The following is a 20,085-nucleotide window of genomic DNA, read 5'->3' on the forward strand; positions in this document are numbered from 1 at the left end:
ACGCTACTTCTAGACTGAACGCTGTCTTATTTCATCTGGTGACTGTGCACCAGCCCACTCCCCTTCGGTTCAACACAGCCTCCATCCAAGGACCTCAATTCGTTATCCGTGCCAACGCACCGTAACCGCCAATTTTGAATATAATCATGATTTTGAGGCCATACTAGGGGTTATATATATACAAAAAAAATCAACTATTTTCATCTGCTGCCTCTGATGATCCATTTATTACCATATCCCCTAATGTAGGTGCTGGTAGTGGGGGTTTACCTTGCACTTTCTCCCACAGCCTTTGTAAATGTCTCTCTTCCGCAGCAGCATCTTTGGCCTTCCTTGAAACAATTGATCGATTTGCATCGCGCACCTTTAGTATACCATCTTGACTAAGTGGCTTAACCTGACGCTTAGTATATTGGCGCCGTAGAGGGCCTTGCGCGTCTCAAAGCGATATACCCAAGTCTTACCAACCCATCTAGTTTCACCAGCACATTGAAGTGCCCAATTTACATACTCTTCTAGTAGCTTAGGCGTCACTGGCATGTTCTGATCTCGCATACGGACTATCCACTGTATTAAAGCAGCCTCCTGGTATCCCTTAAGAGCCTTATTAACTGGTTTCCTGGCTGTTTGAGGCTGCGCGCTGTTCTTGACGCGGTCACATAGGGTACTATGAGGAACACCATATTCACGCGCAATCTTGGAGATGTTCAGTTTTTTTTGAGCCTGAGCAGTTTCGAAGGCTAGAAGGAGGTCAGATTCAGTAAAATCAGTAGATTTAGGCATGTTAGGTGGATGGAATAGCTTCAAATATGATCATTTGGAATTACGGTTATGGTTAAACGTACACATCTACAGCCACCGAACGGCACGGACACACCTCGGAACTAGCCCTTAAATCAGCCCTAGAGAACGTGCGCGGGTGGAGTGATGGCAGAAGATGGGGGACATTTTAAGCACACAAGTATTGTGCAGTCTGCGGGATATGCAGACCCCCTATGGATCTTGGATCAAAAGAGTCAAGAGGAGTCTAGAGTCTAAAGTCTAGACTACTTTTGATAGATGAAACAACGATATGACCGGATACTTCGGAAAATGATCGATCCTTGGCTGAAGCCCAGAGGCGTAGATAGACATGCAGGACTACGTAGGATGGATCGTTGCTGCATACTTCGTACGAGCAGACGAATAACGGCGTCTCGGCCTCGTCTTGGGCCGATGCAGACACAACTTGAGTTCTGGCAATGAGCCACCGGTCTAACCGCATCAGCGTCTGCCTTTTAATCGGGAGGATTGTTGGCCCGGTTGGAGTAAGGTGAGTCACGGGTTGGGCCTCGTTTATTTATGATTATTATCTTACCCCTTGTCCAAGAAGAACGTCGACCATCGCAAAATGACTTCCAATTACTCCATCTCCCTCATCGCAGGGGCGATAGCTGTCCTGGTTTACGCGCTTAGCATTCTCCGCCGCAAATGGACGCAGTATCGCTTCGCCCGTGAGCACAACTGCCAAGCACCCCCGCGCATCCCCTCCAAGGATCCCTTCTTCGGGCTGGACACCATCTATGCCACGATCCAGAATGTCAAGGAACACAAGTTCCTCGAGCGCGCGCAGGCCCGTTTCGATGCAGTCGGCCACACCATCAAGGCCCGCCGCCTCCTCCAGACAATCATCTTCACCCGCGACCCCCAAAACATCAAGACGATTCTGTCACTCCGTTTCAAGGACTACGCCCTGGGCCACCGTTACAAGACATTCGGCCCCCTCCTCGGCCACGGCATCTTCACCACCGACGGCGAGCACTGGGCGCAATCGCGCGCTATGATCCGCCCCAACTTCGTCCGCGAACAGGTCGCCGACCTCGCCATCTTCGAGGCGCAGATGGCCGATCTGCTGGAGTTGATCCCCAAGGATGGCAGCACCGTCGACCTCCAGGACCTCTTCTTCAGCTACACCATCGACTCGGCGACCGAGTTCCTCTTCGGCCAGAGCGTGCAGTCCCTGAAGAAGCGCCGCTCCGGCGGCCGCGACGCACACGTCGAGAACGACTTCGCCAGTGCGTTCAACTACGCGCAGCATGCGATCGCCACGCGCATCCGGCTGGGTCCTCTGGCTGCTTTCTACCGCGACCGCAAGGTGGAGCGGTGCAATCGCGTCTGTCACGCCCTGGTGGAGCAGTTCGTCGACAAGGCGCTCGAGGTGCGGGCGCAGGGCCTCGACGGAAAGACCCTTGAAGATGGTGACGGCGAGAAGAAACAGCGATACGTGTTCCTGCACGGCCTGGCGCAGCAGACGGGCGACCGCCGCCGGATCCGCGACGAGGTCATGAATGTTCTTCTGGCTGGTCGCGATACCACCGCCTCGCTGCTGAGTAACCTCTTCTTCATGCTGGCCAAGCACCCGCGCATCTGGGCCAAGCTGCGCGACGAGGTGGCCTCGTTGAACGGCCGGCCGCCCACGTACGAGCAGCTGAGGAATCTGACCTATGTCAAGTATTGTTTGAATGAATGTACGTTCGCAACCCTTGCCACAATGCGAATTATGCTAACGCTGACAGCCCTCCGTCTGCACCCCGTCGTCCCTGGAAACGCCCGCTTCGCCATCACCGACACCGTCCTCCCCGTCGGCGGCGGGCCGGACGGCCAGTCCCCCGTTTTCGTTCCCAAGGACGCAATCGTCACGTACAGCGTGTGGTCGATGCATCGCCGCGAGGACATTTACGGCCCCGATGCGAACGAGTTCCGGCCGGAGCGCTGGGCGGATCTTCGCCCAGGATGGGAGTATCTTCCTTTCAACGGGGGCCCGCGTATCTGTGTGGGACAGCAGTATGCGCTTACCGAGGCAGGGTATGTGACTGTCCGGCTGGCGCAGCAGTTTGCAGTGCTGGAGAGTCGGGATCCGGGGCCGTGGGAGGAGAATTTGACTCTGACCTTGTGTTCGAGGAATGGGACTAAGGTCAGTTTGAGAAATTAGTTTGTTTTAATCTCTCAACTTCATGTATATACTTTGACGCTCTTTATGACGCTCTTCTTTATGACGCTCTTCTTTATGACGCTCTTCTTCATGACGCTCTTCTTGTATGTATATCATATTTTTAGGTCTGGATTAGCCATAGCTACGCTACTATGGAACATTGATCCCCTCGGCATCCTGCTCATGCCCCGTTGCTCCCTCGAGCCATGTCGCCGGCGGAGCCTGATCAACGATACAATTCCACCCAAACTTATCCTCGATCTTCCCGGCCTGGATACCCTTGAGGGTCTGCAACAGTTTGATACAGACCTCGCCCCCACTTTGCCCATCCTCGCCGCAGTCAAACGTAAACTTATCCCCGCGCGACCGCATCGTGATACTCCGGATGGGGACCAGCGCCGCCGCCGTGCCCGCAGCAATCACCTCTTTAAATTCCTTGATTTCGTCATACCCAATCCGTCTCTTCTTAACCGCAAACCCAAACACCCGCTCCCCAATCTCACACACCGACCGCGCCGTCACCGAATCAATCACGTTCTTACTATCCGGCTGCACAAGCGTGACCTTGTCTCCATCCCTCCTCACCCCGATAAACGCCGACGTCGAGAACTCATCAATCTCCGACCGCGTCCGACTATCCAGGTGCAGCGTGATCCCGAACCCCTCCGCCGCCGCGCGCGCACTATGCCGCAGCACAGGCGCATAGTTGCCCCCGACCTTCGCGGATCCGGTCCCCTCCGGCGCGGCGCGGTCAAAATCTTCCAGAATCAGGGCATCGACGGCATGTACGCCGTGGTAGACGCCCGTCGGCATCACAAACACAACAAAGGTATATGCATCTGGCGGGGAGAGGCCCAGCTGCGCGGAGGAGCCGAAGAGCAGGGGGCGGATGTACATCGCGGCGCCGGTTTCATGGGGCGGGACGAACTCGGCGTTGGCGGCGACGGCTAGCTTGACGCATTGCAGGAACAAATCTTCCGGGACGGGGGGCATGGAGACGAACTCTGCGGAGCGGCGGAGGCGGGCGGCGTTGCGGTCGGGGCGGAAGATGGAGATTTGGCCCGTTGGGTGGCGGAAGGCTTTGAGGCCTTCGTAGGCTTGTTGGCCGTAGTTGAGGCCGGGGGCCATGCCGTGGAGGGGGAGGAAGGGGGAGGAGACGAATTTGGGGGAGGACCATGTGCCCCCGGTGCTGTGCGAGAAGTGGCATTCCACATGGCCGTTTACTAGGTGGTGTTAGATGAGGAGGCAGTTGGAGGGGGGGGAAGGGGAGCTTACCGTCGCGGACTTTGAAGCCGACGTTGGACCAGTCGATGGTGTCGACGGGGGGCGGGGGGAATGACATTGTGGTGTGTGAATTGAGTAGTTGGTGTGTGTAAGTTGAGATGATGTCGAGGAAGAAGGATGACGATAGGACAGAGGGGTAATTGATGGAAGCGGTGGAGGTGGGAACAACGGAACAACACTACAACAACATCCACGTTGGCATGCAAGATACAAATAACTAACTAATGTACAATGCAGCTGAGGTCAGATCGTGAGTCATCGGTCATCTCTGACCAATTCTTGTCAATTATTAGCCAGATCTTAGTTATCTCCACAGTTTAACCGCCAATCATATGTGTCAGTTGATCATGTATAGCTTCACTGCACAGATGAAGCATGACCTCGACCATACTCCGTCACCAAACACACCTTCAACCCTCCAGGAATCTCATGCCGTGAGAACAGGCGATAGTCTTCGACGATATTCTCGAATTCATCTGTCCCGTCAGCACAGCCAAATAGACGCTGGAGACATACCTTCGTATGTAAACACCCACGAAGGATCATACTTTCCTTGCGTCACCATGTCCAAGAGAAGGGGATGGTACTATACCATCAGTGTCATTCAATTCCCACACATATCTGAGACGTGAATACCTTTTGAGAATTGACCTGTCCGCCCCTGATCGTCAATCCCTTTTCCATCAACGGCCCTATAGGAAAATCATTCGTCCTATAAAAGAAATCTCCAAGCAGCGCAAGATGGCCTCCCTTTCTGGTCGCCTTGATCATCGCCGACACCGTATCACTGCTGTCATGCTCAAGCCCAATCGCTCGCATAGCCGCATGCTGCGGTTTCTGCGTACTCCGAAACCCACTCGCCTCCACCGCGCAGTCCAACCCTCGGGGCTCCATCGACAGGATATAATCCCCCACCTCGGAATGCACGCTGACATCCACAGGAATCATCCCAAACCCTTCAGCAATCTGCAAGCGGCTCGCGTCCTTATCAACGGCATACACCTTTTTCGCCCCGCGCAGCACCGCCAGCCGCTGCACCGATAGCCCTACCGGTCCACACCCCCAAACACCCACTATATCCCCCGGCTGGACATCCGCCAGCTCGCACCCATGCCACGCAGCGGTCGTGACATGCGCCAGCCCCAGCAGCTTCTTCGCGTCCACATCACCCGGCACACGCACACAGCAGAAATCCGCGTTCGGGACCCGCACGTACTCCGCCTGCGCACCGGGATACCCGCCGTACAGCCTCGTGAACCCCAGCATCCCCGCCACCCGGTGTCCGTACGCGCTCTCCATCTCCCGTGAGGGATTCGTCGTGTCGCACAGCGAGAACTCCTGCCGCATGCAGAACTCGCAGTGTCCGCAGGCGATCACGGGGAGGATCATGACTCTGTCGTCCGCGGAGATGCTGCGGACCTCCCCGCCGACTTCCTCCACGGTGCCGATCGCCTCGTGGCCGAGGATGTCGCCTTTGGAGAGCAACTCGCTGAGTTCGCCGTCGTAGAGGTGGAGCTCTGCGCCGCCGATTGTGCAGTGGGTGATGTGGATGATGGCGTCCGAGGGGTCCGTGATGGTAGGTTTGGCGACGGTGCCGAGCTGGATTGTGCGCGTGCCCATCCACTGTGCGGCTTTCATTTTGTCGGTGGGATGGGGTTTGTAGAGCGTGCTTGTCATTGGTCTATACTGTTAGTCAAAGTTTTGAGGAGTATGAGGGAGGTTTACTTGGGAGTTGCGGTCGTCATTTTGTGGAATTAATGTAGATTCAGGGTGGGACCGTAGAGAGTCTATGTATCAACATGCACTTGTTTGATGTAATATGTGAAAATGCATGGAGTCTGAAGATACCATATACTTGATGGCGTATGTCGGAATGGAGAGCCGAGATATGAAGTCATACAAACGCCGCTTCGTCGTTTGGCGAGTTTCCAATATTCTGCCAGAGGTCTGCCTCTTGCTAAGGATTGCAATATCTACTTACGATGACCATGGTAATATACAAGCTGTCGAGGCTGAGCTGGAAGAGGGATGCATTTTCTTACCGTTGGCGTAGAGTACGTACGAGTGACTACCCATTCCTGTCCAACACCAACCGACTCGAATGGATAGAGGCACATGAAGACTACCACTATGCCCTCTTCAAGCTCCAAGTACCACCATGCAAACCCGTAGCAACCCCCTCAACAAGCTTCACCCTCGTCCCATTGCTCGAGACCAACAACCCCTCCGCCTCAATCCTCACATCACCACTTGTCCCCTCCGGCGTCGTAAACACCAACTTCGTATACCCCTTCTCCCCTCTCTTGAACTCCGTCTCAAACCTCCCCAGCGAAGTCTCAAACCCCGCCTCAACACCCCTCAAATCCCCCGGCTGCGGCTTAAAAAGCCACCTCTCCCCACCCGCTCCAACAAGCTGCAGTCCAGCCACATACATCGTCAACGCAGCCGTCGGGCCAGTAGCCCACCCATGCGCATGCGAGATCCGCGCATCATTACTATACGGCGCGTAATGCAGCGACCCATCCGTACTATACCCCTCTATAAACGTCGACTGCGTCATCCGCGGATCATCAAGCATGAATCCCCACTGCCGCCGCATCAAATCCAGAGCGCGCCTCGGCTGATCAGCGAGGAAGTGAGCCTGTAGCTCGAAGCCGGTGATGAAGGGGGAGACGGTGGATCCTGCCTCTGGGGCTGGGGCGCCGTAGGGCCCCCAGCGGGCGGAGAGGGCGGTGGAGATTGTGGATGATTGGTTTGATGACAGGGTGAGGTTGGCTTTTAGGGCCCAGGCGTTGCCGTCCTGTGGGTGGAGGGTTGTGGTTTCGTTGTCGTGGTAGAGGCCGACGGCTGGGTCCCAGAGTCTGGCGTTGGCAGAGGATTTAAGGGTGCTTGCGATGCTGGACCAGGTTGAGGAGGAGGCGGTGTCGTTGAGTGTAGCTGCGAGGAGGAGGGATTCCTGGAGGACGAAGTAGAGGATGGAGTTTGCTTCGATGTTCTGTTTTTGTTAGCAAGATACTGGATACGTGGATAAGGAACGTACGTGGCCTCCCATGCCGAAACGCAGCCAGTCGGCGCTGGCGGTTACGTTGGCGAGCCCGGTGTTGTCGATACTGGACAGTGACCATTGCAAGGCGCGTTTATACTGGCTCCAGTGTGCGGCAAGCCAGTTCAGGTCTCCGGAGAAGCGGTAATAGTACGCCACGCCGATCAAGCTGTGGAGATGGTAGGTATAGCTGACGGTGTCATAGAAGGGTTTGCCGGCGTATGGAAGACGGCCGTCGGCCTGTTGCACTGAAAAGAGTGACTCCAACGCAACACGCACACTGTACAGGTCATACGTGCTGACAGCGACGCTCTCCAGCGCAATAGACATATCCCCCGGCCAGACAAGGCGATCTCGTTTCGCTCCGTCCGTGAGCACGCTGCTCCCGTTGGCGATGGTATAGTTGCTCCACCAGGGGACAGTCTCTGGGAGGGTGATATTGTCGCTGGAGGTAATGGTGCCTAGAAGAGGCAACGCATTCCCCATGCTGGGATCAATGGTGCACAGCTGGTTTGTGTATGCGCCTGCGTACCAGATGCGATTGAGCAATTCATCGTCGCAGTGGAAGTAGCCCGTATACGCGCGGAGATTCTGAGTCGGAGCTGCCGTGAAGTTGACCCGGACGCTCTCAACAACAACAGTCGCTGATGTGTTGGTGACGAGAGTCAGATATCTAAAGGCACCGCGATTGTGTTTCTTCTCTGCGGTGTATCGCCTCGAGCCATGTCCGACAGGAAACCACAAGGGTGAGTCAAGGCCTGCATCGGCAGTCGCGTCACAAGCTTCATTGTTGATCCAGAGGCTGGATTCGGAGAACGTGACGCCGATGAAGGCATCCTGCGAGGAGACCCGGCTGACGTCCACCGAGACAATGCCGGCGATGTTGCGCCCAAAGTCATAAGTGACGGATGAGACACCATGAAAAGTCGCTTTCCCACCTTTCGCATTGGTTAAAGCAGAGGGGTTAGAAATGGAGCCGTTGACTTGATACACCCTTTCTGGGATCAGATCTCGAGTGGCTGGTGCTAGGATATACTCTTCATATGGAACGGCAGTGCAGACTGCTGCTGCAAGAACTAAAAAAATTAGGAATCGCATCTCTACAACTGGCTCCTATTAAGAAGCAGGGCTGAGTCCACCTATGCTGGAAAGGCAAGTACATTTATATTCCTCGTCGATCTCTCCCTTCTATACACTAGATGCCGATTCCCCAGCCGAGTATGACGTTTTGCAGGAATTCGGACAATTCCTCACCGAGAACAAGGAACATCTCTAGTCTCACGAAGAATGCTCTCGGCGGATCAACATTCCGGACTCCTGCTTCCATCCCCCAGAAGACAAGCTTGATCGAGGTGGGATCGTCATTTGTGGAGAAGTCCAGAGCCGATCGAAGGAGGCGCTGTGCTATGATGATGTCTAGTGCATGACTGCCCAAGAGGGGTATGTATAGATTTACTGAGGTTTATTGGCCCGAGATGTAGATTTACAACACCGGGAGGGCAGGTTGATAACTTTGTACTCTGTCTTTGTGTGGGGTTGAACGCGGGGTTGCCGAAGTTCTCCCGCATTAAGCTGTGGGGTAGTCGGCACTCATATGTCAATGTTCGGGTCTTCATCCACCTTTAATCGACGGTCCTTCTTCTGTCTACCGATAAGACAGTTCTATCAGTATTACCCGATGGTACATGATTTCCCTGGGCATGTCTGTAGCGGCCATCATGCCCATGCCCGTAGTAACATCGTCTGTAGTTACTACAGCTACTATGACTACCTTCTAAGATAACCAGATCATGTTGAATGCACTCAGACCACTGAGCTAAAAAGGTGTCAAGCAACCATTTCTTAGTAGAAATGATGGTGCAGTTGTTATTCAAGAGATCACAAAACAACTTACTAGTGCCGACCCCTGGATCAAACAGCTCCTGTTCTTGTAGTGTGATATCGCCATTCAAAAGCCAGATAAGCGGTTGTTTTAACAACCACCTGGATACAGTCGAGTATCTCGGTTGGCTTGACTCTGATTCGCAACTCGCCACTTTTAGAGTTGTAGCTTATCCTGGATGTTCTCTGGATGAGTAGGACTCCAAAGTCTAGACACAGAAGGCGCTACTTACCGAGATGGGATTATCTCATCAATAAGCTGATGCACAGCGTCCGCCCATGAGGGAGGACATCGGTGAATATTAACTCATGATACTCCCTGTTTCGATGCAGCGAGGAGACGACGTGATCTGTAAAATCCGCCTGCTGATCAAACTGGTTTGCCGAGGTCACAGTCATGAATGAACTCGACTCAGCGGCAAGGGTAGAAAATGGAACATCTGACATGGTGAGGGGAGAGGTCCAGACGACACTTGTAGCATAGTAGAAACACTAGTGGAGAACGGCTGTATTGAAGTTCAGGAAAGAGCAGGTGCTGAAATGGGAAGGTCAAACTCTTCAGCTGGAGAGACCTCAAGATACCGACTTCTGAGAGTATAGGTGGGTAATGAATAACTGCTATCTACTTGTCATAATGATGTGCTATCTATAGATGTGAGTGAATGGATTATCTACAGATTATTCACGCGTTTAACCCTTATCTGCCCCAGCCTGCTACTCCCAAGATGTACGACTGCTACCCTCCGCTCAACCAGGAAAATCCGTGGGAATCTCAAAAGTCACTACTGCAGTTCTTCATATTAAACAATTCCAAGAGTCTTTGGAAGCTTAACTAATACCATCTGTCGGCGAGAGCACCGCCTGGAAGGAATGCCTGTACCGCAACATTCCCTTTGTGATATAGTTGTAGGTACGAGCAAATAGAAGGACATTCCAGTCTAGCTCTAAGTTCAATCCACCATATACTGCGACCTGCTTTGCGGTACCATAGATACAGCAGCAGAAGTGCTACTGGGTCCCTTTTCAGTAGCAAGTCTTCGAAAGGGCCATGGATACAGCGCATGAAGAGTTGAGTTTGACCTGTCGTGACCTCGCTATCCGGGAGGACCAGGATCTGGGATACTCCGTGGGCGGCATGGAAATACGGGTTGTTTCTCGCCGTGGATGAATCGTTGAGAAGACAGACGGCGGCCAAGGCCCCCGGTATACCATCTATGCCCCTCTCAGGTAAGGGTGAGTGCATAACGGCAAAGGTTGCCGCCATGACGTGGAAAAGACTGTCCGGTCGTAGCGGATTCACTATGTGCCACAGGGCCATTTTACCGTTGCTTATACGCAGCCAGTCCAAATCGGAGTGACCAGAGGACTTTAAAGGCCACGATTCTTCCGGCGTGCGTGCATCGGGGGACGAGAAGGTCAAGATAGCCACAGCGGCTGCAGTGGCCCAGATTGGATCCCTATCTTTCGCTTCAATCGGCTCCCTTAACCGCCTGTTGAGCAGGGCTGTGCTTTGTGACCAGTGATAGCACTCTTCTAGAGTGCGACGACAGCCTAATGAGCTATTCAGATGGCGGTCATATGTAAATGCCACAGCTAGAGAGGCATGCATTAAAAAAGGGTACTGTCAGCTATGTTAGCCGAGCCCAGGCCCTCACGTTGACAGAATCAATGCAATATACTTACTGTGAAGGCTAGTCTCAGGAGCCTGCGATTAACGTGTATTATATTAGGGTCATTTGGGGTAATGAGACTCCGACCAAGATACCGGGTGATAAAATCCTGACACCTTGCGTTCAATTGATAGAATGTGGATTCGTCAGACGTCCAGACAGCACTGGTGACCGGGGGTTGAAGCTCTGCTTTTCCTAAAACCTCAACCACCAATGACTTCCCTGTGTCAGCGGCGATGGGCTGCAGGTCGGGGATATTAGACATGAAGTTGCATAATACCCCGAACGAACTACATCTCTTGCACTGAGGTTTGCTTTCATCGCACTATCTTCGTTCAGCCAAGCACCAGTCTAGGAAAGCCGACAGCCACGCACCTTGAGTTTTCTGAGCTTGCAATTTCGGCAGCCAAATCTTGACCTCCGCAGGGTCTTGCGCTCCCGGACTTCTCTTGGACGAGTTGAGCCCATACTTGCGCAGCTTGCTCGTGAGGGATGATGTGGATGAGTGGCCATGGTCACCGTCACCCAAGGAGTCCGAGGACACTACTTTAGTTTCACATCGTCACACATATTGTTAACAGCTAATCTCGTTTCGGAAACACGCCGTCCCGCTAGCTATTCCTCGGATGCGGAGGCCTCTGATTGGCCGCAGTTCTGTCCTGACTATATCACTACCAAAGAGTAAGTAGTTGAGATGATAGGCGATTGTATAAGAAGAGGGATATTCCCAATATCCTGGGAAAAGAGGATAATGTGTATCCCATCTGAATCATCGAATTTGACTTGATACCAGTTTCCGTTCACGTATGATCCTTCCCCTCGAAAAGGTCTACATACACCAAATGACCAAAGTCCAAATGGCCACCCACCTCGCAGCCGTCTCCCCAGCCAAAGGCCAACACTTTGAGCTCCAATCCCGCCCCACCCCAAAGCCAGGTCCAGACGAGCTCCTCATCGCCGTCAAATCCGTAGCCCTCAACCCGGCAGACGCCTACATGCGTGACCAAGGCCTCTTCATACCCGCGTATCCCACGGTCATTGGCTTCGACATGTCCGGCTTAGTCCTCGAGGTCGGCGACAACGTCCCGACTGGTGCTACCGACAATGATCCAGGCCCCTCTTTCAACCCGGGTACCCGCGTCGCCGCCTACGCCGCCTCAGTCTGGAAGTCCTGCGATCCAGACTACGGCGCGTTTCAGGAGCGGTGTCTCGTCCCCTGGCAGCATGCTGTGCCGCTTCCAGACGAGGACATGTCCTGGAACCACGCGGCAACACTGCCGGTCGCCGTGGAGGTAGCCCTTAACGCGTGGGATGCTATGGGGATACCCCGCGCGGGAGAAGCCTCTGCTTCTTCTGCTCCGGTCTCTGCTGGCTCTACCAGTATCGATACCGATACCGATACCGACAGAGGGGAGCAAAAGAATATTAATATCACGGGAAAAAGAGAAGCTATCCTAATCTGGGGTGCCTCCTCTAGCGTCGGCACCATGGGCATACAAACAGCCCGGCTGCTGCGGGACGATCCCACCTCTTCTTTCGCAGCCGTGTACGCCACGGCCGGATCGGCGAATAAGCATTATGTGGGTTCGCTAGGCGCGGACCGCGTGTTCGACTACAAAGACTCACACATTGTGGATGCGATCGTTTCGGCGGCCAGGGAGGACGGGTTAGTGATCCGGCATTGTTTTCTTGCGATCGGGCAGCTGGCGCCATGTCAGGCTGTGCTGAAGGCATTCCTTGGAGAAGATCAAGAAGGGAAGACGGCGAAGATCGGGTCGGCGCCGGTGGTTCCTCCGGATGCGGAGGTTGTGGACGGGGTAGAGACGATATTTGTGGTGCCGTCGACGGTGGAAGGGGAGAGGCTGGAGCAGTTCAGATACTGGATTGGGACGTGGCTGAGGGAGAACCTGGCCAAGGGAACCATCAGGCCAAGTCCGGAGCCGAGCGTCGTGGGAAAGGGTCTGGAGGCTATCAATGCTGGGTTGGACAAACTGCTCCGGGGGGTTAGTTGTACAAAGTTAATTATCGAGGTAGCCGAGTGAGAGACTGAGTACATCTGTGGTGTTGATGCAGAGTAGAAAAATTGGCATAGAAAGATAAGATGATGCGTAGAAGTAGGAAGCCAACCAGAGAACACTTGCACGTATTGCTTTTAGTTTGTAATAGGTTTTTGCAGAGTATGTATAGCTGAGAGTTCCTATTCTGTAGTAAAGTTGGGGTGTCCCTATCAACTCCTGACACTGTCTTCTAATTACATTATCTTAGGTCTTTGTAAAGTTCCATGGATATGAATATGATCTGTTTAGGCTGCTAAAGATAGTGTTATTAGGGGATCACCTATCAACATGGTCCAGAGGCAAAAGGTCTACTTGATTTGACCATAGGGTCAAATCATGCCTGGCTTCCATCGAGATATATCTTCAATGGCTTCATACTCATGACAACTACATAGTCATATACATATCTAGTTATATTTCTTACTATTAGAGGCAGCGGAAGCAGGTGTTATATCAGATAAGGTTCACTATTGTCTGCATCAGCCACTTATGTATCTGGAAACCCGTGTACTTTGTGGATTTAACAGCTATTGTATTGCTACTACTGTCTGCTAACCAGTATATATGAAACAGTATCTTCTAGACCGTCATAGTCCATACTTTTGACCTCTTCTCGGATCTAATTGCTGCAAATCGGGGTTGGATGGGGTTCCCAGGCACAGGCGACAACACTCAATTGGGGGATGTAGTGGTCAGTAAGTCAGTTAGAAGAATAGTTGAGCGATTTAATGCCGTTCTGTCGGAATGAGACGTTCAAGGTAGACCCATTGATGGAGTGGACATGAAGCTATCTGACTTGGTGACAATTGACAGGATGAAGCAGAAGAGGAGGTAGAAGTAGGCATACAAACGCGTCAGGTGTCTTGACAGCAGTATCTAGCATAAGATAAATAGTGCAGGATATATTCAATTGATAGATCTGTAGGATCAAGAGAGAGCAGGTAGTTGAGATGGAGGTCAACTCTCTTTAGCCGAAGCAACCTCAGACACCAACCGAATAACTCCAGCTGTCTTACTGGTGGATTTGTCATAATGATGTATATTATACAAACAAGTGAAGATCTACAGATCTAACCTACCCATGACTTGGAACCGATAATGTTCTTCATGGTCCGGCCATGGGTTGTGGAGACCTCGTAAGGCTAGTTAATAGTTCTGGTGAAATGCCTATGTTGATCACCCCCACATATTACACCATGGCTTCGGCACATTCCTTGCCAGGACAAGTTCATGATCAAGGCACATCTGTACTGGCATCATGACAAATAAACACATCAGAGACGTACCCGATGCCTGTCTTCATATAATTGTTCCCATGGTTGACAGTCTGACACCCCTGATTCCGTGATTGACCCTTCTGTATTCTTGCGTTCTGTCCTCAAGCTCGTCGCGTCTAATGCAAATATATCTCCAGCATCGCCGGATCCAAAACGATGTCAGGAGTGCGCTGAAAAGTGAATCGGTAGGTACCGTGCAATTCAGCGAACGTTAGCAAGAGAAAAGCTGACTCCCTAGACAAAACCTTCAGATGCTAGTGGGAGTGCTGAAGAAGGACGGCACTCCTCAGATTCTGCGTCCAATGACGATGTCGTCTCAAAGGTCTACTCCTCTGATGACATCGGCGCAATCGATGCGCATTGCTGGAATGCAGCAATAAAATGGATAGCCACTGTGATCGTTTCGTCCATTGCGGCGTGGGTTTCCTTTGCAGGGGCTATTGATTCCCAGGTAGGCTCAAAAATTTCATCCGAGTTCGGAATCAGCGAAGAGGCAGAGACATTGGCAACTGGTAGGTTCCTGTTGTGCAATAGCTTACAGAACTAATGATTGTCTAGCTATGTTCCTTTTTGGTTTTGCCTTTGGTGCCCTTGTGACCGGTCCCGTCTCCGAGACGTTTGGCCGCAATGCTGTCTATGTGACGTCTCTGGTTATTTTCATTGTCTGTGTGGTCATCACAGGCTGCTCCCACAGCCTTGCTGTACAAAGCATATTTCGCTTCTTCGTCGGGTTCTCTGGCTCCAGTCCATTGGTGTGTGCTGGGGGTTCACTGTCCGACCTCTGGACCACGACCCAGCAAGTCTATGTTTTCCCAATATTCTCTGTTATAGCGTTCGTGGGCTCCGCTACGGGACCGCTGGTTGGAGGATACATTGCCCAAAGCGACATATCCTGGAGATGGGTTGACTGGGTGACTGCCCTTGTCGCAGGATTCTTTCTCGCATGTGTCGTCTTATTCTTGCCGGAGACATTCCACCCAGTTCTCTTACAGCTCAAAGCGAGGGAGATACAGCGTGTCGCCAAAACCGACAAGCACAAAGAGTCGAGTGAGGAAGAACGCAAAACCTCACTTGCCATGCAGGTCCTCCTCGGCATCTGGCGACCCTTTTACCTCACCGTCTACGAGCCCATCGTCGTCGTCTGCGCGCTCTACCTGGCCATCATCTATGTCATCCTCTTTACCTGGCTGAACGGCTTCGAGTACATCTTCGCAGACACATACTCCTTCTCAAAGGGACAAGTGGGGCTCTGCTTCATCGCCATGTTCGTGGGCAACTGCTGCGCCATACCTTTGATTCCAGTCATCTATAAGATCTACACAAAAGCCCTCCACAAGGCCCAACAACGCAACGAATCATCCAAGAACGAAGCCGACGCCAATCCGGAGTCCGCCAAACCCCCACCAGAAATCCATCTCTACTACGCCATGTTCGGTGCCCCAACTATCCCCCTCTCCCTCTTCTGGATGGCCTACACCACGAAGCCGCAGATCTCCCCCTGGGTCCCCATCGTCGGATCCCTCCCGTTCGGCTTCGGCTTCACCACTGTTTTCATATCGTGCTATCAGTATCTGACAGACTGCTACGGTATCTGGTCTGCTTCTGCGCTTTCGAGCGTGAATTTTGTGCGGTGCCTGTCCGCCGGCGGGATGATGCTGGCTTCGATGCCGCTGTATGAGAACCTGGGGGTGAAGTGGTCGTTGACCTTGCTGGGGGCTGCGTCGGCGGTGATGGTGCCGGTGCCGTTTGCGTTTTATAAATGGGGGTATGTGATTCGGAGGAAGAGTAAGAATGCGTTGGCTTAGTTCATAGAATGGCAGATCTGCAATTATCTGATCTATAACACGTGTTTGTGTGATGGAAGATATGTCGCGAGTCCGCAGTGTTGATATCTACTACAGGGCTGCCAGGCAAAGAGCCCTTGATAAGAAAAATTATGATTTATGACTGGTCTCTAATTGCCGGTGGCTCATACTTGACATGCATTGAAGATTTCAGATAAATTGTGGTAGATTTGGCCACGTCTACTGCCCTATTTACGTCCCTTGACATTCTCTCCAGCCACGCCAATCAAGTTTCCATACTTCAGCGTGTCAATCGTCGCAGTGTACTGCTCCGACGAAGGCGATGCTGTGAGAATCATCGCCGAAAACCCGCCACTCCCCTCACCTGTCAGGAAATGCTCACGCAGGACCATGGTCAGCGGCGAGGACCGAAATGGAATGCGACTCTGCTTCTGGGCCATCGCGCGGATGACCTCCTTCAAGGACAGAAGATCGGTATTGATCTGCCTCCCTTCCTGCTGCTCCTGGGGCGTCTGCTTCGCTCGAGATGTCGAAACAGTACCCTTGTCGTGGTAGTATTCCGAGCCAGCCAAGTCCACAAAGACTAATTTCCCACCCAGACAAGCATGGGGACACGATCGCTTGACAGCCTCCACATGTTCCTCAGCCTTCTGGACATACGACTCAAACTCCGCCTTCTTCGCCTCAGCCTCATCAATCGCCGCCTGGTTAATCCGATACTCCGGATTCGGCGCAAACTTGCCATCCGGCATCTGAATAAACCCCTTCGAATTCTCCTCCAGATAGATATCCGTCGCGCGCTTCCCAACAGGAACAAGCTCCGACTGCCGCTCCACCACCGCGTCCCTCGCATCCAGGAGCTCCCGCGTGACAATCTCCACCTCGAAAACAGCATGCGTCCGAGAACTCTGATCATGCACCGTCGACGTCCCCGTCGCGCGGCGCCCAATCCCCGCCAGCAACTGCGCGTGGAACTCGTCAAAGGTCGAGCACGCCTTCGTGACGATCGGCCGCACGCGGACTTTTCCGTCGGCGAGCGTCTCCGTCTCGCCGCGGATGTGCGTTTTGCCGTCTTGTCCTTCCCGGATGTGGCATTTGCATCTGTCGTTTAGGAGGTCGAATGCCGTATTTTTTCGAAGTTCGTACATGCGTAGCCCGAGAAGGAATTTCTCGTTTTCGTTAGTGCCAGCGGTTGCATTCAGCTGGTCGAGATGCTCATAGAGCGCTCTTGCGGCCGATAGACACAGCCCGAACTCGTCTGCATGCTTGAAGTCATACCCGATGATGGTGTGCGACTTGCCGCTGCCGGAGTGGCCGTAGGCGAAGAAGTTGCAGGATTGCCCGTTCAAGACGCGGGGGAGGGTCGGGGCTACGACAGCCTCGAAGACGGCCTTGTTATTGTCAGTTGCGGTGAAGATGTGGGTAAACGCCGACTCGCTTTTCCAGGGGCGGGATAGTTTGTGCGATGGCGGTGGGGTGAGTGAGAGCGCGGAGGTGTTGTTGGTAGGATGCGCATGCTGTGTTCGGGTGATTTCTGGGGTGTTGGCCTCGGATGGCGAGAGAGGACGCCAGCGGATGAAGACTTTGATTGATTGCATGCTTGTTATCAATTCTGGCCAGTTACGGAGTACTTGAACAGGGTATCTACTTTGAATTTAAGTCGAGATTCGAAATAGCCCCCAAGCTAAGGAGTAGGCACCAGCGCCATGTCTCGGGCAGGTCGTATTAACGGCAATCCACCTTGACCGCCGGTGATTTTGGTGGAATTCCATGATTGACGTTAGTGACGACCGAGTCATTCTGTTTACTGACATGTCCAAGCAATTAAGGAATGTCTTAGCCTTGAATTACCTTTACGGTTATCCTCGTGGCCGCTCGGATAGCGTTAATGCCTAAGGCAGCCAGATACTAGCCCACAGTCAATCTATGCCTCAGGCATCACTTTGCCATGGCCGATATTGTATTCGAGCAACCCAACATTGGAATCCAATATAGCATCAGAAATGATTGTAAATATTATCTATCTATTACTTCATGAGCAAAATGATGATCGGTATGTCGGGTTCTTATCCTCCGACCTTCTTTTAAAATCGTCAATGCCATTAATTGCGTGGACCAGCCCTAACTCCGTTATTTCCGCGGTCTTGCCAGAGAATGAGCACCAGCAGACCAACAGCTATTATGCGGGCCAAATCAAACAGCTGCTTGTAGCTATCGGCTTTACTTTCTCCCATCTCTATTATCTCCGTGAGTCGACCGGTTCCCGAACGGTCTTATAGCCCCTGCTCTAAGACATATAAACTGTATGGCCGGCCTTCAAGATGACCCCCAGAACGACACTCCAGAACAAGCTATTCAAACTCATCGCACCTGATACAGGAACTTGACAACATGGCCCAGAAGTACGCCAAAGACCAGCCGTCTGGCTTCGCTAACCGCATCGAGCGTGTCGCCATCGTCGGCGTAAGTCCGCTTCATCCTCCTCCAAGACCTCACTAACATTGCCACCAGGCCGGCGGCACGGTAGGCAAATACATCACCCAGGAACTCCTCCAGACAGGCCAACACACCATAACCGCGCTCACGCGCGCAGACAGCAAAAACACCCTCCCCGCGGGCGTCCTCACCGTCACTGTCGACTACAATGACGAGTCTACTCTGGTTGCAGCCCTGCAAAACCAGCAGTTCCTCATTATTACGATGAACGTCACTGCGCCAAAGGACACGCAGAGCAAGCTTATCCAGGCTGCTGCGAAAGCGGGGGTCCCGTACGTGATGCCGAACTGCTACGGCTGCGATATCACGAATGAGAAACTGCGGAAGGAGATGCTGGGCGGGGAGCCGGTGCGGCAGGCTTGTGCCGAGATCGAAGCAACTGGTGTCTCGGCGTGGGTGGCGCTGGTTTGTGGCTTCTGGTACGAGTTTAGCTTGTCGACTGGGCCGGAGTGGTTTGGGTTTGACTTCAAGGAGAAGAAGGTTACGTTTTATGATGAGGGAACGGTCAAGATTAATGTGAGTACGTGGGAGCAGTGCGGGCGGGCTGTTGCGGCTTTCTTAAAGTTCAAGGAGTTGCCGGAGGATGAGAATGATAAGAGCCCCACGGTGAGTGGCTGGGCGAACAGGCCACTGTTCATCTCGAGCTTCCTGGTCAGCCAGAGGGATATGTTTGAGAGCTGGAAGAGGGTTACCGGGGATAAGGAGGAGGATTGGACGATTGAGTATGAACCCAGCGCTGAGCGGTATCAGCGGGGTATTGAGAGGATGCAAAAGGGTGATCGTTACGGCTTTGCGCAGGCCATGTATGCGCGGGTCTTTTATCCGAATGGAGGCGGTGACTATGAGAGCAGTCGGGGGCTGGATAATGATGTGCTTGGACTGCCTAAGGAGGATCTCGATGAGCGGACCAAGCATGCGAAGGAGATGTTTGAGGCAGGTTATTCTTACTTTTGATCTCGCTGCTGACCGGTGGTGAAGTTGTGTGTGTTGATATATGTTCTTTATAAGTTTATGGTCAATCTATGATCTGTCAAGGCTGTGAACATCTTGAACTAGAAAGTATCCATCTCGCCGACATTTGAATAGGGACATACTAGCATGGAACGCTTGGTATCTACCTAGAATTGTTTGCGCAGGCGAGCGAGGGATTAGAGACTTACACACGAGCCCAAGCTCATTGTTCCAGTGCGTGCTTGCTACGAAGATCTGGCGTGCTGGTCTTGACACAGTGGATGTGTCTGAAGGCTATCGACCATAGTGAGCGGGTGATAGATATAAAACAACTCCAAGGTCGTCAAAATACAGAGCAGATTATGAAGCTAGCGATCAATCAATGGCGGCGGTAAATCGGCGAAATAGTCATTGCGTAGCAGTCTGCAGGAGACGCTCAGCTTTGAGGACATGGAAGCAGCAAGCATTGCTCAAGCATTGAGGCTCACAGTGTAGTGTAGCACATTTGTGAGCACAAAATTGTATTAGCGGTCAAGCTCAAAGTGTTGGCCAGCATATACCTATCCAAGCAAGTCTGCGACCAGGTCAGGTCTACACAGTAAGCAGGATACTAACAAGGTGAAACATGTCCTATAGAAGAACAGTAAAAA

At 52.7% G+C, this 20,085-nt stretch overlaps 9 protein-coding genes across 9 annotated transcripts, besides 2 other annotated features; 4 read left to right on the plus strand and 5 right to left on the minus strand.

Moving 5' to 3' along the window:
• Positions 1-432: 432 nt before the first annotated feature.
• Positions 433-765: a mobile genetic element.
• Positions 766-1,390: 625 nt separating this feature from the next.
• NFIA_022940 (cytochrome P450) lies at positions 1,391-2,971 on the plus strand (the record flags this gene model as incomplete). The annotated part of the gene is made up of 2 exons (XM_001265479.1): positions 1,391-2,507; positions 2,556-2,971. The coding sequence occupies 2 exons, from the start codon at positions 1,391-1,393 to the stop codon at positions 2,969-2,971; spliced, it is 1,533 nt and encodes a 510-aa protein (XP_001265480.1).
• Positions 2,972-3,011: 40 nt separating this feature from the next.
• Positions 3,012-3,079: a microsatellite.
• A 42-nt stretch (positions 3,080-3,121) lies between these two features.
• Positions 3,122-4,313, minus strand: NFIA_022950 (branched-chain amino acid aminotransferase; the record flags this gene model as incomplete). Its single annotated transcript, XM_001265480.1, has 2 exons — positions 3,122-4,194; positions 4,247-4,313. The coding sequence occupies 2 exons, from the start codon at positions 4,311-4,313 to the stop codon at positions 3,122-3,124; spliced, it is 1,140 nt and encodes a 379-aa protein (XP_001265481.1).
• A 299-nt stretch (positions 4,314-4,612) lies between these two features.
• NFIA_022960 (putative formaldehyde dehydrogenase) lies at positions 4,613-5,932 on the minus strand (the record flags this gene model as incomplete). Its single annotated transcript, XM_001265481.1, has 3 exons — positions 4,613-4,731; positions 4,772-4,841; positions 4,892-5,932. 3 exons carry the CDS (start codon positions 5,930-5,932, stop codon positions 4,613-4,615), a joined length of 1,230 nt encoding a protein of 409 aa, XP_001265482.1.
• Positions 5,933-6,383: 451 nt separating this feature from the next.
• On the minus strand, positions 6,384-8,396 carry NFIA_022970 (putative alpha-L-rhamnosidase A; the record flags this gene model as incomplete). The annotated part of the gene is made up of 2 exons (XM_001265482.1): positions 6,384-7,250; positions 7,296-8,396. The coding sequence occupies 2 exons, from the start codon at positions 8,394-8,396 to the stop codon at positions 6,384-6,386; spliced, it is 1,968 nt and encodes a 655-aa protein (XP_001265483.1).
• Positions 8,397-10,011: 1,615 nt separating this feature from the next.
• Positions 10,012-11,362, minus strand: NFIA_022980 (Zn(II)2Cys6 transcription factor domain-containing protein; the record flags this gene model as incomplete). Its single annotated transcript, XM_001265483.1, has 3 exons — positions 10,012-10,800; positions 10,863-11,174; positions 11,225-11,362. The coding sequence occupies 3 exons, from the start codon at positions 11,360-11,362 to the stop codon at positions 10,012-10,014; spliced, it is 1,239 nt and encodes a 412-aa protein (XP_001265484.1).
• A 344-nt stretch (positions 11,363-11,706) lies between these two features.
• On the plus strand, positions 11,707-12,891 carry NFIA_022990 (zinc-binding alcohol dehydrogenase family protein; the record flags this gene model as incomplete). The annotated part of the gene is made up of 1 exon (XM_001265484.1): positions 11,707-12,891. The coding sequence occupies one exon, from the start codon at positions 11,707-11,709 to the stop codon at positions 12,889-12,891; it is 1,185 nt and encodes a 394-aa protein (XP_001265485.1).
• Positions 12,892-14,013: 1,122 nt separating this feature from the next.
• On the plus strand, positions 14,014-15,988 carry NFIA_023000 (MFS transporter; the record flags this gene model as incomplete). The annotated part of the gene is made up of 3 exons (XM_001265485.1): positions 14,014-14,042; positions 14,442-14,695; positions 14,742-15,988. 3 exons carry the CDS (start codon positions 14,014-14,016, stop codon positions 15,986-15,988), a joined length of 1,530 nt encoding a protein of 509 aa, XP_001265486.1.
• Positions 15,989-16,215: 227 nt separating this feature from the next.
• On the minus strand, positions 16,216-17,586 carry NFIA_023010 (kinesin family protein; the record flags this gene model as incomplete). Its single annotated transcript, XM_001265486.1, has 1 exon — positions 16,216-17,586. The coding sequence occupies one exon, from the start codon at positions 17,584-17,586 to the stop codon at positions 16,216-16,218; it is 1,371 nt and encodes a 456-aa protein (XP_001265487.1).
• A 793-nt stretch (positions 17,587-18,379) lies between these two features.
• Positions 18,380-19,438, plus strand: NFIA_023020 (aromatic alcohol reductase; the record flags this gene model as incomplete). Its single annotated transcript, XM_001265487.1, has 2 exons — positions 18,380-18,451; positions 18,500-19,438. The coding sequence occupies 2 exons, from the start codon at positions 18,380-18,382 to the stop codon at positions 19,436-19,438; spliced, it is 1,011 nt and encodes a 336-aa protein (XP_001265488.1).
• Positions 19,439-20,085: the final 647 nt, after the last annotated feature.

The sequence above is a fragment of the Aspergillus fischeri genome, genomic scaffold (assembly GCF_000149645.3).
Source record: "Aspergillus fischeri NRRL 181 1099437636249 genomic scaffold, whole genome shotgun sequence".
Lineage (NCBI taxonomy): Eukaryota > Fungi > Ascomycota > Eurotiomycetes > Eurotiales > Aspergillaceae > Aspergillus > Aspergillus fischeri.